The following is a 15,928-nucleotide window of genomic DNA, read 5'->3' as shown; positions in this document are numbered from 1 at the left end:
TTTTAAATTAAAGTACCTCTTCCCTGCCCATGCAGTGTTTGAACTGTGCAGCCCAGATATAAAGAAAACTCAATGAGAGGTTTGTAGCTCAAAGGTGTGGAGCATGTTCTTACCTTATAGGGGGAAAAAAAGATAATAACAACAGCACGATACCAGCAGAAATCATGAAAGGAATACCCTGAGGCAAAAATAATTGTGTTTGCTTTACCACGAGAGCCTGACCTATCTCTGCATACGATCAATAATATTACATTGTCCAACAATGTGCCCATTTGCAAAGTGTCAGCCCTCCAGAGAAACAGCACTCAGTGGCGTCTCCGCGGCCGCAGCCACCGCAGGAAGCGGGGACTGTTTGCAGACACTGAGTCAGGCTGAAAGGACGTCACAACCGCAACACAGAAGCTCCCCTATTCAGCCGCACTCACGCCAGCCTGTCCGCAATACGCCCGCCATTATTTTATTTTTCATGCGAGATCTGTTTGGAGACAACGCAGCTAAAATTGAGCAACCTTTGCACCTCCGGCAACAAAGCTTCAGCTCAGACGAAACAAACAGAGAAGCGCACGCCGCCTGGACACCTTCAAATAACAGATGGCAGAATAGATTTGAATAGATTTTTTTTTTCAGAAACCCAAACTGTAAACAGAAATTGTCGTCTTTATCACGAGTTTGGTGAATTATTGATGATTATTTAGGTTTAACGCTTTAAATATTTATGGATAGCCAAATGAACTATGAATGAGTCATCCGCCACATTTCTATGACTTGCACATATGTATCTTTACTGTAAAATGATTTATCCATGATCAGACGCATCCCCCTTAGACATATCCTGTATAAATCTTACAATGTAATAAAAATTATAACACCCAGTGTCTTAATGTAATCGTCTTATTATCATTTTTAAAAAATAGACTGTGCTAATTCATCTTTGGAGAGTTCAGAGTTGTTCAGGAAGAGGAGAAACACCTGCTCGCTGCAGTCGTTCAGGCTGTCTGGGTTCTCCAGAGTCAACGCTGCGTCCTCCGTCCGTCCGTCCGTCCCTCCACCTTCCTCTAAAGAAACTCACCAACATGCTGCAGCTGGAGATGGGAGGGGGTTGTAAAACTTTGGCCTGTTTATTGTAGATCTTGTCAGTGCTGTTACCAACAACAGATGTCTTGTATACACTAACACCATTATCCTCCAACACGCCGATGTTGATGTGAGCATTGAGGGGGTTTCCTTTCAGACCTGCAAACACAAACAGCGATCGGTTTCAGCTAAAACATGTTATTCTCAACGTGATGACAGCTGACGGTCAAGAAACCTGCAGAAAAAATAAAAAAGAAATGAAATAAAACACCCATTGATTGGTTAAATCATTTTCCCGGTTCGGTTTAAGTTGGCGATGAGTTGCACGTCTTTCAAATTGAGCCTCATTAGCTCCTGCTGGCCCAAGGTCTAACCTGCTATTATCACCACATGAGAAGCATGGCAAGGAAAACAAACAGCTGTAAGGATTATTTCTTTGAAAATGTCAAACCACAGTCCAAAGGCGGCGCAGATTCCTCCAGATGAATCATACGTTGAAATGATCAAATGAATGCCATGTGTTGTTATGCAGTCTTTCCCACCAGTGTTTCTTTGATTAAAGCGGCTATCTGCTTTCCTCTCCTGCAGGTCTTCCAGTCCTCCGCTGTACACGGCTTGGTTGACGGCCATTTGGTGCAGAGGAAAGCAGCGGAGGTATCTGTTTATGTCCCTGGGAAAAGGGACTCCCTTTTCAGCGCCGTTTAAAACAGGCCACAGCAATCACACTTAGTGCATGACCGACTATGAGGAAACGAGACAAGGAAGGCAATGTGAATGAAACACGCTGAGTTTTTCTCCGTCCTCTAGCCGGAGTGAAAGTTATCTTTTCAGCGGGAAATTCTCGACATTCAGTATTTAATTAGATCCAAATGTCTGAGGGAGATGTGCCTTTGATGTAGCAGAGCTGTGCAGTCCTCTGTCATTCTTCTAGCTGCCTTTAGAATGTGAAATTGCTCGAAATGCAAACTGTTGAAATCATTTCACCCCCACAGCTGTAGTAAATACACTAACTCGCAGTCAAGCTGAAACATGTGCTCACCCGGCCAAATAAAACCCAAAGGGAGAAAGGCAGAAAGATTTTTTTTTTTTTTTTACTTTAAACTCACAAATATACAAACGTTTCCCCGGGACCATACATCAACCACAGGGTTCTCTAAACTCAAGGAACCCAAGCTGACTTCTGCTTTACCTTCAAATGCCTGCAGTCATGGTTTAAGTCTAAACTCTGAGAGAGCTGGTGTTGCCTCATTGAACGAGAGCAGGAAGCTGTTTAAGTCGTGTTGTCTGGAATTTGCCGGGATTTCTGTCTCCTGGGGATAACAAGCACTAAGTCAGAGCATGTAGAACCCAGGAAGAGACTTTCTTACTTGACGGATGAAATGCGGTGGTGACATGTTACATTTGAGATAAATTAAACTCAGAGTGCAATCAAATGCACAGGCCACTAGCAGCATACAGTATCACAGTATTCCCGTCTACTAGACCTCCAGTGCAGAGTGTTCGTCGTCGACATCTGCTGAGCATATACCTCAAACAAATACTTAACTTGAATTACCTCCACATGAAAAGGTTTTTTTTTTTTTTTTCCAAAACAACACTCTATATACAGCCACATGAAAATAAAAACTTCTGACTTTAATTTAAAGCCAAGCTCCTGCTCAGATTCTCTCTCGCGCTGTTGAGCCGGGTTATCGTGAAGTTATACAGTCATTAGCATTTCCGACCCTAAACGTTCCTCTCCGGCTTCCCCTCCAGTTAATGCATCCCCCTGCAGAGCGTTCACACTCTCACCAACACTCTCGCTTGGCTCGCTTCCATTTAGATAACAGTCATGTCTGCGAGGGAGTCACATGAAAGGAATGCAGCCGCAATTAATGGAATCAATCACACGTGATGTGTGTCAAAACGTCAACTGGCTGTGACCCTGTGCAGAGTTTTTCCTCGTCAAATATCAAGAGTTGTGCCCTTTAGCTAAAGATTTTGTTATGACTCCATTAGCTCCTCCCAAGCTAATTTGACCATCTGTTGAATTTTGGGCTGCAGCTACACGTGTATTATTCTAAATAGTGGCCTTCTAAGAGGCAGTTCCTCAACATCAGTGTATTGTTAGTCCAACAGCCTAAGTCATATTTGAACATTTTCAGAAAACAAGAAAAAAACTCTTTATATTTTTATTCATATTGTGACAAGTAAGTCAGAAAAATTAACGATATATAGATATATGTACAGCGATCAGGCATAACATCATGACCACCTTCCTAGTATTGTGTAGGTCTCCCATGTGCCTTCAAAACAGATGTGACTCGTCAGAGAATGGACATGGGCCAGAATGTTGTTAGAGGGGGAGGGGCTTTGGGTCTTATGGGGAGGGGCCTCTGTGATCAGTTTGGGATCCACTGAGGCCAGGTCAACACCTTGCCCTGTTCGTTCCTAAACCATTCGTGTGTGTGTGTGTGTGTGTGTGTGTGTGTATGGAGATGGCTGCTGCCATGAAGGGGTGTCATCGCTATAGGGTGGGGGTGTCTGGTCCGGTCTAGGTGGGTGGTACATGTCTAAGTAACATCCACATGAATGAATACCAGGTCCAAACTTGTCCCAGCAGAACACTGAATTGTCTCAAGATGGTCAGTGTTATTTACTTCTCCTGTCAGTGGTTAGAAAGTTATGCCTCATCGGTGTATACTATTGTCATTGACTAAATTTAGCTCACCAAGCTATTGGACTTATAAACAATTGAATAGGCTTCCCTTTCACACTGAATGTATTGGCTAACAGAGTGTAGCGCTGAACACAGAATCAACACTGACTGTCACTGCTCAGTAATACATTGTGTTCTTTTCTTGATCTGAAGTGTGTGCTGAGTTATTTTTTTTCTGTGGGCTGTGATTGTTTAGCTTGGGGATGAAGTGAATGAACAACGGAGGGACCACAGATCTTATAAATGAAGTTAATAAAATGAATTTGTGAAACTTTCCATGTCTAAAGCTTGGTTTACACTTCTGTAATAGATGTGTGCCGAGCCTACAAGAGAAGCTAAATGGCCTGCCCTGCTCTGAGGCAGCGTTCTCCAATTACACTGGGGAAGCACTAGTTGATGGCGGGATTTATTTATTGTTTTGTGCAAGACGGTTAGTTTAAGTTCTCTGGAAAGGAGGTGCATGTCAGGTAAAGGAGGGTGGAGCTGTGCCAAATGTGAGGCTTGAGAAAACACATAATTTTCTCAGAAGTAAAAAAAGAATCCAAGCTTTATGGATATGCACCACCTAAATGTACAAAAGGCAGAGAAAATAAATAAATATAATATGTGTGACGACAAATGAAGTCGGGATCAACTTTGCATTAACGGTATGTCAACAGCCAGAAAAACAGCTCATTACTAATCCGAAATGACTGGTTCGGGGATGAACTCTCACATATTAAACGTTCGACACAAAGAAGGAATCATTTTAAAATTCCGCTAAAATAATCCGCTCCATTGTGAGCAGTTTTATAGGAACTTTCTCTAGAGTCCTCATTGTGTTCGGTGTGTTGCGTGGATTATTCACATTTACTGTGCCACTGATTCTGGAAAGAGAATTTGCTGGTGAATTTTTCCACTGATGCATGAATGAACGGTTCTCCGTCTCCGGCTGCAGCGTATTTAGGTTGAGGCCGATTTTAAAAACCTGGACAAACTTTCTGCATTGCATAATATTACTGGAAGTCAATGGGAAAAATGTTTTATTTGATGTGCAGCTGCTCTTTCTCTAGGATTGCAATTGCCCTTATAGATGTTGAGAGTAAGGCTGACTATGTTCACTTTTGCAAAAAAGGAGATGCATTTATGCATTTTACCAAAAGCATTCCAGTCTGTAAGAATTATACAATATCGTAAATAGGACAAAATTTGCATAGTTTGATGTTTTTCTTTTTAAAAAAAAACGCACATTAATACTTTTAAACCAGGTAAAAATGGATTATATGACTGTTTTAAGTTCCTACAACATATGTGTGTGGCATTATTTAATTTCAAGAATTGAGTTCTAGTGGCTCTTTCTGATACATATGGAATAAACTCGACAGTTTCTTTAGAAACCAATGATTTGGCTGCTTTGGGATCACATAGCAAACTGTACTTTCTGCTTATTGTTGGTTTTGAATTCACATTGTATTTTGGTTTTCTTGACAATAAAAGAGAACATTATAAGCATATTGTCTGACATGGGATGAAGGAGAGAGTTATTTTTTTTGTCGAATTTGTTCTCAGTGTCTGCCGATTTGTCTGCCGCGTGGTATGAGCTCATGTCAGCGCCGTCGCTCTATACAGTGGCTGCTGTGTAACAGATGGTTTCAGACAACGACTGTCACAGAAAAAAAACATATTAGCATGACAATGTGTCTGTGTTTCGGTTTATTTGTTGGAATCTAATCGCGGACGTGTCCTCGTCTGAACCCCCTCCACGGGGATCACCTTGTTGTTGTGATCTACATCGTAATTAACGGCATCGTGTTTCGTTAGAGTTTATTATTTTATTAATTTTAAATACAATCTGAGTACAGAACATTTGACGCCCCCCAGAGTAATGTCTTGGGAGAAATGATGAACATCCATAACTCTGAAATTATATTTATTCAGCAGTCAATATAGAATGTTAGGTAAAACATTTTTGGCACAGTTGCTTAATGATGATAAGCTGTCCCGTTTCTGTGTCGTAATCTAAATAAATATGCAAAAAACCATAATTTATTTCCCAAATAAATACAATATAAACTACAATAAAGATGCACTGCATCTGCACCCCTCACTTCACCTCCTCTGGAAAAAAAAAAAAGAAGAAAGAAACAAAACAAATTCAATGTACTTCAGGCAGCTGCAATGGGTTCAAACCAAATAAATGACGTTGAAGGTGAGACAGAGGCTTCGTAATTCATTTCAGCAGCTCATATATCCCCTAATGGTCTACCAGGCAAGACAACATATACAAGGAGGCATTTGCAGGGCCAGTAGAAGGCTGTACTGTGGGTTTTGTGTTACAGACGATTACATGGTTTTATGGATGGGTGCAATGTAACTTCGGAGTTTCGCTTTTCTGCCACTGAGACAAACGATAATAAAAATGTGTCTTTAGCTTTGATTAAAAACCTCTTAAAACTTTCAAACGAATTGCGTCCTGGGAGGACAAGAATCCCCTTAACGTCACCTGGAGCTTCAGGTGTGAGAAGTTTATAAATCCAACTTTGTGAATCCATCTGTGATTTGACTCGATGTGTTTTGGCAATTAATTGAGGACAAATAACCCCAGAGGATTGTGGGTAGTTCTATGGAGAACAAATGGGGGGAAACGCTGATGTTGTGCTATTGCTAATGTGAGAGTGTATATAGTGAAGAATTCCATCGTTCTTAATCTCCCAGAACAATAATAATAATAATAGTAGTAATAATAATAATAAATGTATAAAACACTGTTTATAAGGGTGGGAATCAAACCTTGAGCTACAGTAAAAACATTTTCTTCTATTGTTGAATTCTTATCAATAAAGCTTGTTGTTTTACCTGTGTAATAACACTGCAATCAGTAACAGTAATGCTAACAAGCAGCCTTGTAAAGTCATTGCCAGCCACAACAACAACCCCACCTTTAAGTCAATATCTTATCTGAACACAGCTGATCGCAACATGTCATAATCAGGTTAATGGGCCAAACTGTGCCGCGCAGGAGGTAAAGTAAACATCGGTGCATTGTTTCCGTGACGTCCGTCGATATAACCATGTAAACTAAGAGGTTTGGACTTACTGAAGTGAACACCTGCGGTAACAGAAACAACCTAGTCCACCGCTTCTCAACGTCATGATTCCGTTGCATGTACTACTACTCAAATATAATACCACAAACATAATGTCGCTACGTTTTTGTTACACCACAGTTTACAGTGTTACTACACAGATAGAAAAGATAAAAACGTCTCGGTGTAAACAGTCACTTTCTGTCTCTCTCTCTCTCTCTCTCTCTCTCTCTTTTTTTCATGTATATGCTGTCCACATGATTCGGTATAAACAGACATCCAGTTGTCTGAGATAAAAAGTCTATTCCCTTCCTTTGCATCCTTCCCTCGCCTCCTTGAGTTTATATTCCATAGTTTTTTAACAGCATCCAAGTTTGAAGCTGAGAGCAGCATGAAGAAGTGATGAGTCCGTCTCTCTGGGTCATACGCACCCACAAGTCTTTGCGGACACGTTGCGTATCGTGTGGTAGTGGCTTTCGTTATCCAGGAAGGAAAAGTTCTTTTCGAACGCGGTCGGTCTGCAGCAGGGCCCCGTGCTGACTTTGTCCTTGCGGCCCTTCTTCCTGAACACCGTCTCCCTCATGTGCTTCATGGTGATGTCGTAGTTGTGCCGCTCTGCCTGGCAATGTCCCGTGCAGTACTGCAGCATCACGGTCTCGTCGCTCTGGTAGCCGAGACCCAGTTCGCTGACTGTCAGCTCCAGCCGCCTCAGAGAGCAGGGCTTAGACCTGCGGGCTCTTTTAGTCCTTCGGGCCGGGTTCTCCCCGAGGCGCTGGTTCTTCCTTCTCTTCCTGTTTAGCAAGATTTCGACCACATGCTGAAGCTCGCCCTCCGTGAAGCTCTGGAACATCGTGGAAACTGGCAGAGATGAGATAAATCAACAGCAGCGTGATTGACAGGTGTTGGAGGAAGGGATTATCTGCCTTCTAGGTTATTTTCAACAATGCGAAATTCCAACAGAACAGATTTTCCACAGAGATACCACACTAAAGATGGCTGGATAATGAAAGTCAGTCGAGGCAAAGCCTCACAGCCAAACATGAGCTTTTATCGCTACCAGCATGACATGTCCATGCAGACTATTTTTGTTGACGGATGTCTGTCAGTGGGTCATGTGACCAGAAAAGAGCACGTGACACATCGTCCTCTGCTGGAGCTTTTAGTCGTTCTGTGGAACTGCGGTGAACTATGAGGTGCTAATTGACTACAGGCTATTGTGCGAGACATTAAAACCTGCTCTATAAACAACACAGCCGGGTTTTTAAGTGTTCTGCCTGAACCCTGGCAACCTTTTCACATGGCACCTTATCACCGAGCAGACAAAAAAAAAAAAAACTAACAGTTTGCCTTACGCTCTGAGAGGAGGGAGCTCATGTTGTCGGTTGAGCGGACCCGTCGGTGGAGACCACCCGGCTGCCGAGGCGAAGCTGCTCGGGGGGACGGGGGCGAGGATGTCGCGGGTGAGGTTACTGATGCCGATTCTTCTAGAGATAAAGATCCCGGTGAGGGTGAAGATGCGTTTGGATGTTTTGTCTTGAGCTGGAACTGTCCGACAGTGGCCATGTTTCTAACGAGGATGGTGGACAGGGCTGCACCACAGAGCACGAAGGCAAAAGTAGCACCTTTCCATAACTTCATCTTAGAACGTGGAGGAGCATTGAAACTCTGTAGAGAGAGAGAGAGAGAGAGAGGGCGAGAGAAAGAGAGAGAGAGCGAGAGAAAATGAACCACCTTCTGACATGTTTAAACAGTCACACCTTTAGTCACGTATACCATCTCCTCATCTTGTCAGGTTATTGTTTTCATTTATACGATCGCATTCCTGTGACCTTAGTATAAATCCACATCTCTCATCTGAGCTCTCCCTGACATGGCTGCTCTTTTACCCCTGCAGTTTACTTTTTGTGACTCCGCTGTCAGCTCATTTCCACCCTAAGTGGTTTCAGGATCTGTGAGTGAGCCCGACATCGCTCGCCGACACCTGAGAATGCCGGGTGTGTTTAGAGTTGTTTTGCTGCAGCCTGGGAAGGTAATTCAATTCAAGAAATGCAGAATGGATTTTGTGACCCCCCACACCACTTGGAAACTGTTAGATGAAATTGTGCATTGCATCAAAAAAACAAAAAAAACTGAACACCTGATATGAATGAGAATATACACATGTAAATATCCTTCTAATGACTGAAACACGTTCCGTCCTCTTCAGGAATCTCTTACACACCACACCTATGACGAAGCCTGAACATCCCTTCACCTTAGGATGCTCCTCCTCCTCCTCCTCCTCCTCCTCCTCTTCCTCCCCCAGTATTCCACAGGTATTCTCAGAACGCTCAACTTCTTTGTATTTTTCACATCGCGTCACCAGTGAGCAAAACATTTCACCAGAGCCGGAAATGGTACACTGGCAGTGACTAACAGCAAATCCAGACCAGGCCTTCCAAAGTGTTTTGCCAGACTTGATTCTGTAGCATAGGCATATACAGGCTGCCGAGTTGTTTACAATGAGACAAGATGTCACATATTTTTTTTGTGTGTGTATGTATGTGGTTAATTATAGAAAGAAAAATCTGAAATGGATTTCTTCTGTATGTGTTCGCAGCACGCACGTAGCTCCTGCAGATCCTGTAGTTTGCATTAATCACAGTCAAAGTTTGTGGGAAATAGTAAAAAAAAAAGAAGGTGGAACTGTGCATTGGAGTGAGTCAAAACAGAAACAGAAAAACTATAGGAAAATTCAGACACTACTCCGCTGCATCTGAGGGGTTTGTTCACCGCAGAGGAAAATTACAAAGAAAGTGCACACTTGAGCTGCAGTGGTATAAACATCAAATAAACAGGTATAACCAGTCGCAACAGCTTGACTCATCATTCATAATTCCACGTGGGTTTGACTCGACAAGCAGCCTGTGCACAATGAAGGGGCAGAATGGTATTCATTTGAAAGTCAAACATTTCAGCTAACAGCCCCATTTTGACGCACGCTGTCTGTGGAAATAATGTGAAACTGCCGCGCGTCTTCGTGTCTGACGTTTGTTTCTCTGTCTGTTGAATTTAATTACAAGGCGTGATATATAGAAGCCTTGGTGGAAACTTTCATTTTGTTTCTGTTGGTTCAACACCAACTCCTAACACCAGAAATCTTACAGCTCCCGCTCTGAAAAATGATAAATTCTCAGTTTTATAAGAGCCACTTTGTTATGATGTATAGCTAAGGATGAGGTCATTGTTGCCTTCAACTATTAATAGGTGAGTTTGGGACAGTTAGTCATGCTTGGAGTTAGCATTTTTACGCAGCAGCGATACATCAGTGTCTTCGGCCTGTTAGCTCTGCGGCTCATCTTGATAAAACAATTACCTCATGAAGAACAGACGAGCGCTCCACTGTCTCGGCTGCTGATACTGGACGAGGCCTGGTCACCAAACACTGACCTCATGTTCCTGAAGACGCTTTGATTGTCATAATCGCTCCACTCAGAAACGCATTAGTCACATCTGCAGACGATTGGCGGCAATAAAGGTGCCAAGGAGCATCGTGCAGCTCGTTCGCAGGGTCACGGACGATCCATCTGCACAGACATATGATATCTACCACCGGCGCGCTCTGCTAGCCATGTAAATACACAGATATTGACAGGGAGAAGGGGGCACCGGTGTTTTCTTTCGAGGAGCTGACTTCCTGAGAAGACAAGTGCTGCTGTTTTCCAGCAAAGAGAGAAGAGGAACAACGCAGAGGATACAGTGGAACCCCAGAGGACTCCCCGGCAGAAGGAAAACCCATCCTAAAACAGAGACATAAAAGTGCAGATGAGCTGCAAAGACAACTAAACCAGCTCCTGCACATCCGCAACATGTCTGGTCCTAGCGGAGCATCACGGGCCGATGCGCCCATGCACGCTCCGGTAGGTCGGTCAAATGAGCGGGGCCCAAAACAAACACAGAAAACCATCTATTCACAAGGCACGAACGTCTTCATGAAGATCCCGCGTCTCCGGAGAGGAGCGGGAGTGACCGCGAGGTATGCAATGGAAGAAACAGCGCACCTGTTGCTTCCTGTCGGCCCATTCTCACCTGAAGGGCCGCCACCGGGGGCGGCCTGAGATGGTCATTAACGTCTTTTGAGGCGAGCCATGAAAGCGAACCGTTTAGCGCCAAGAAGCGCGAAGTCTGTCAAAGCCATTCCTGGCGCGTTATTCATTCCCCAACTCATGCATCGCGCAGTTGGGGCCGGCCAACCATCAACCGGGCCCTTGTTGCAAGTGAAAGGTCGCATTATTTCGAATGACACAATAAAATTGATGTTTTCCAAAAATAATTGGGTCAGCGGCCATGGTGCTGCTAAGCTGGTGGTAATGTAATTACAGCGGCATGGCACTCGTGTCCTCCCCTCCCCTCCCCTACCCCTCCCATGCCAGAAGGAGAGAGAATGCCACAGCGTATAGAAGATGAACTAGAGATCTGTCAAAATGCGGATAAGGGGCGTTTGTGGTTAAAACTTTTCAATGAAGCCAGCAGACAGGGGGGCTTTCTTGTCAGCTTTCTTGGATCCCGACCAGTGTGACATGATTACAGCGAGAGAAGATCACAGACAGGCGTGAATGAAGAGCTTCTTTGTGCTGGGGAAAAAGCAGATACCAACTTTTATGTCTCTGTGTCACTGTGTAGAACTTCTTCATATATCTTCCCCAAAATACAGCCTGTTCTGTTTCACTCTCCATCTCATCGCAGTGACTCATGTATACCATAAACACCACAGCACTTGCGTGGCTTCGCTTTGTCCAAATCGTCTGATGAACTGTAGGAACTGAGGCAAAGTCCAACCTTCCTCTGCCGGCCACCTCATTTCCCGCGTACATTCCCAGCAGCACCATCACAAACCATGATAATGTTACTGCTTACGTAATCCTGCTGTTTCTATCCGTCTAGAAACATCCACTGTGGACTTTCCACCGCACTATCTGAGGCCTTTACCTACAGAACATTATTGCAACGCTGCGTTTTTCAACTCTGTTCCGCCCATGTGACTGGCTGTCTGCGCTACTCTGAACACACCCCAAAATACCTTCACTGTAAAGATAACAGTAGTGTAACAAACAGCGGGAAAGGCACCTACTGTGTTGTTGCAAGGAAACAAGGTGCTTTATGGAGTCCTAGAGAGGCCTTGTCTTGTCTTTTCCCTCTTAAGTGGGCATCAGGAGGCCTGAGGACAGCTAGAGAGTGCTTGGGAAGGTAATAGGGACATATTCCAAAGATCAGGGCGGGATTAGCACTAATGCCTGCCGGCTTTATCTGCAGTCACGTGGGTTAACACCTGGCTGCAGCGTTGGTGGTGGAGCCCAGGGCTTGCCTTATGCGTATGTGTTAATCCATCAGACACCTCTAACTCGGGGGTTACGCCAGCATGCAGGGCCCACCGAGAAAGAGGCACCGAGAGGGCGCTTTCCACCTTCAAAGCTTTCATTGAGGAAGTAAGAATAACCAAGAAAAGTGACAAGCTTGGTGAGTGAGATCTGTTGGCAGCAGGGTGGGCCAAATGGCTGTAAAACAAAGTGGATGTTCTGAGCCAGGATTGGCTGTTCTAAATCCAGCCCTGGTTCTAATGCAACTGAAAAAGGCTTAGGTTAGACTGCGCTGTAATTTTGCTGGGCAGCCACATTGGTTGGCTCAAGCTCTGTCGCGCAGTAACCATAGGATAATTAAAACAAGCCTGTTCCTTGTTAGTGAGAAAGCTGCTGTTCATTATTGGGAAAAACAAAAAAAAGGGGGAAACATCTGTGGTAAATGCCCCCAAAATAGTGATCATTTTTACACACATTCTTCAGATTCTGAACATGAGTACAGTGCTGTTTTACACTGCTGGGTGAGGGTAAGTGGCTTAAAAAGCTTCTATTTTATTTTGGAAAGTGTACTATCATGTCACACGGATTAGCTCTGATTAATCCAGTGACCCAACAGCCCTCGGCACGGAATCTTGCAACTCAAACCTGTTGCAGTTCAGGCAGCATTAATGAGGAGCGAGGGGGAAGATGCATTTATGGATGGCTCTTGTCTTAATTTATCTGCTGCCTTGCTATCATGGGAGAGAGTGGAGCCAATGCACAGTTCTCACGATACTTTGAAACAGCCCCTAAAGAGGTTTTGCATGAGAGAGGGAATCTTGCCTCATCATTTATTTATTTATTTATTTTAGTGTGTGTGTGTGTGTGTGCGCGCGTGCGAGCGTGATTGATGTCCCCGACGCTACTTTCTGAAGAACACCCCATGAGCTGCTATTCCGGCTGCTAATCTGTCTATGGAAGATCCTCTTTTAGCACAACGGCATCGCCTCTAAACCCATGTTAAACATGTTGATGTTGCAGCTACAAAAGGTTGACGGCCATCTGGCACACGCTGAATACCACTTTCAAATGCGATCCAGCAAGCACAAGCAAGCACAGACGTCTGAAACATGACGAGATTACGCATGAGCATTCACTTATGCCTTCTTGAAACCATTAATGTCTCGCTCATTTCCATGCACGCCATATATTTCAAAAGAAATATTGCAAAACTAAAGTGAAATACAGATGAGGCACTGATGAGTCTGTTCAGCTTCAGCTTCCTGCTGTTATGATCAGCTCTGGCAAGATATGAAAGTTCAGATCAATTGACTTTAGGCTTAACCCCTATCTGGCCTCTCAGTGCGCAGCTAGATACAGTATAATCTCTATATGATATGGGCTTAGTGCAAAGGGAATCCTTGAAAAGCAACAACTTTGCTTATCTCATAGTTATTGTGATCCTTTTTAAAAATGCAAAAAAAAAAAAAGAAAGAAAAAGAATAAAATTACCCGAAACTACTATTTCATAACTTGTGAACAAACATTTGGTGAAGAAAAACCCCAGAGTATTTGGAGAGCAATCATGTATGCAAATGAGGCAAACCACCACATTGGACAAGTGACAAAATGTTTCTCACTGACAAAATGAACTTCAGTCAGTGTGGCGAGAGCTCTTTCAAATTGTGCAAAGGCAATGAATAATAATCACTTCTCTGCCGCTGGTAATCTACGGTAACCACTCAGCAGACGTTCCGTGACAGGCCGCCGTGCGCTGCTGTCATGTGGTTCCAGAGAGGAGCGCTTGTTGATACAGATTATCCAACGTGTGCTTTCTGCCACTCAAGCACTTGGTGAGGCATCTCTGTCAGTGGCACCTAACGCCTTCCTCATAAGCTGCCGGCTTAAACTAACAAAAGGAGATGTGGTGTCCTTACCGTTCGGCCGGCTAATCCAGACTTAGCTGCGTGGCGTCGTCTTCAGCTGACCTCCACAGGCAAGTGCTGGCTGGGTAAGTCCATCACCATCACAGGCGAGGAGCGAAGGCAGGACTCCTGCTTGTTTCCCTGAAAACCATCACAGCTCCCTGCGCCTGCAAGTAGGGGAGGTGTCCTGACTCGATTCAGGTCCAGGGTGCCTTATTCTTTTGCCATATTTGCATTTCCATAGAAGTCTTTCAGGTTGCAAAGATCTGAATCAGAATTCCTCTGAAAGTAAGCATGCACTCAGGTAGATCCATTCAGAACGAGGGTAGTCGGCTGGTTAGAGGTGTCCCTGACTTGGCATCGCGCTCTCTTCCATAAAACTCCCCTCTTCACGCGTCTCCACGGAGAGCTCCTGGTCCCCTTTTGCAGAAACGTGAACCTGAAAGAGAGCAGCGGAGCAGAAACGAGGTACAGCGGCGTGTGATAAAAGCAAGACCTCAACTTTATCAGCTGTGGCTCTTCCTCTTCTCAAGTTCCACAGAACAGGGCTGATCGAAGGATAACACACATCTCCTTACCCTCTTCTCAGCGGCAGGTCTTCTCTTCAGCTCCACGGAGGGGGACTCTGCGGGTTGAGAGGATGGGTTAGGGCGAGGAGGGAGAGGAGAGCGTGGTTACCGTAAGTGGAGCATAGAGCTTCTCTGATGCCTCTGCCTGCTTTCCCCCCCCACCTTCAACTGTTGCTCCTCCTCCTCAATAGTTGTGCTTGTGGGCCGAGTCGGATTACTCCTGACATGATAATCTCCCTGGCTCTAACTCCAGGAGCACTAAAGGATGCTTTGGCCTGAGCAAGGGCTTACATTTACCTTCTGCCGCTAGAGAGTCTGCCATCTTAAGCAGGCAATTGGTAATAGCCTCAATTGGGCAGAGATCAGTGCAGTTAGAGGGTCTGCTAAAGCGAACGTCTTCCAATCTTTTAGAGGGAATTAAGAAAGTTCACAATTGGTTTAAATGGGCTAAGTCAACATTAACCCTCGCTAAATAGAATTATCACAGCAGAGGTATTTTGCGATGATTCAATCTACAGTTGGCTGGAGATAAAACCGGGGGTGTTGTTGTCGAGGATCTCACACTCAACGTCTCCTCCAATACAAACCAGCATTTTAGCCTCTGAGCCTTGAGCGGCAAACGAGGAGCAGATGGCCGTGCTTTTGGAAGGTATCAGGCTCTCCAGACTGCAATCTAAATAAATACCCCATCTACGAAGGAAATGCGTCAGGTGTGTGGGGTCAGTGGTGTATAAACAAAAGCTAGGCAGTCGGAGCGAACGCGAGGAGGATAAAGCCTCACAGGTGCTGCAAGGAAGTGTAAACTGGTCAGATCAGACATCGAGTGTTGCTGTTGAAGAATGGCGGCTGGATCTCTAGATGGTGATATAAAGCAGCAGCCTCTGAAGCCAGCTCCACAACAGGAAACAAATTATTTGCTAACAAATATCTCATTCTAACAACATGAGTCATTCTGATAGCCCCGGGCCAAATTATACACAAATCACGCTTCGCAGAGTTCCTCCAGCGAGGCAGAGCTGTGGTGGAACACAAACTTTCTTGGACTTAAAATTCCTTTGGTGTTGACCGAGAGAAGAAGGGGGAAAACCAAAGGAATCTTTGCCCAAGCTTTGTGTCATTCCAACGATGTGTGTACACGGATTTTCTAGGTTTTTTATCGCAGTGACCGAAAGGGTAAATTTCTCTTACAGTCTGAAGTGAAGCCAGAACTTATTCCTCTTTTCACCCAAATCCTTGAAAATATCAAGATCAACACCGTCTTCACACTGAAAACAGCCAGCAG

At 44.4% G+C, this 15,928-nt stretch overlaps 1 protein-coding gene across 1 annotated transcript; it reads right to left on the bottom strand.

The window, feature by feature from the left end:
- Positions 1 to 5,560: 5,560 nt before the first annotated feature.
- Positions 5,561 to 14,832, bottom strand: LOC125010175 (neurturin). The gene is made up of 4 exons (XM_047588555.1): positions 14,656 to 14,832; positions 14,090 to 14,516; positions 8,190 to 8,502; positions 5,561 to 7,695 (listed from the first exon to the last, which is right to left on the bottom strand). The coding sequence occupies exons 3-4, from the start codon at positions 8,473 to 8,475 to the stop codon at positions 7,259 to 7,261; spliced, it is 723 nt and encodes a 240-aa protein (XP_047444511.1). The 5' UTR covers positions 8,476 to 8,502; positions 14,090 to 14,516; positions 14,656 to 14,832; the 3' UTR covers positions 5,561 to 7,258.
- Positions 14,833 to 15,928: the final 1,096 nt, after the last annotated feature.

The sequence above is a fragment of the Mugil cephalus genome, chromosome 7 (assembly GCF_022458985.1).
Source record: "Mugil cephalus isolate CIBA_MC_2020 chromosome 7, CIBA_Mcephalus_1.1, whole genome shotgun sequence".
Taxonomy (NCBI): Eukaryota; Metazoa; Chordata; class Actinopteri; order Mugiliformes; family Mugilidae; genus Mugil; species Mugil cephalus.
The sequence above is the reverse complement of the archived record's forward strand: the minus strand, read 5'-3'. Positions and strand labels throughout refer to the sequence as shown.

Coding starts and splice junctions, on each gene's coding strand:
- LOC125010175 (XM_047588555.1), bottom strand. CDS start 8,475: ATGAAGTTATGGAAAGGTGCTACTTTTGCCTTCGTGCTCTGTGGTGCA. Junction 7,696..8,189: donor GAGCTCCCTCCTCTCAGAGC/GTAAGGCAAACT, acceptor CATCTCTGCCAG/TTTCCACGATGTTCCAGAGC.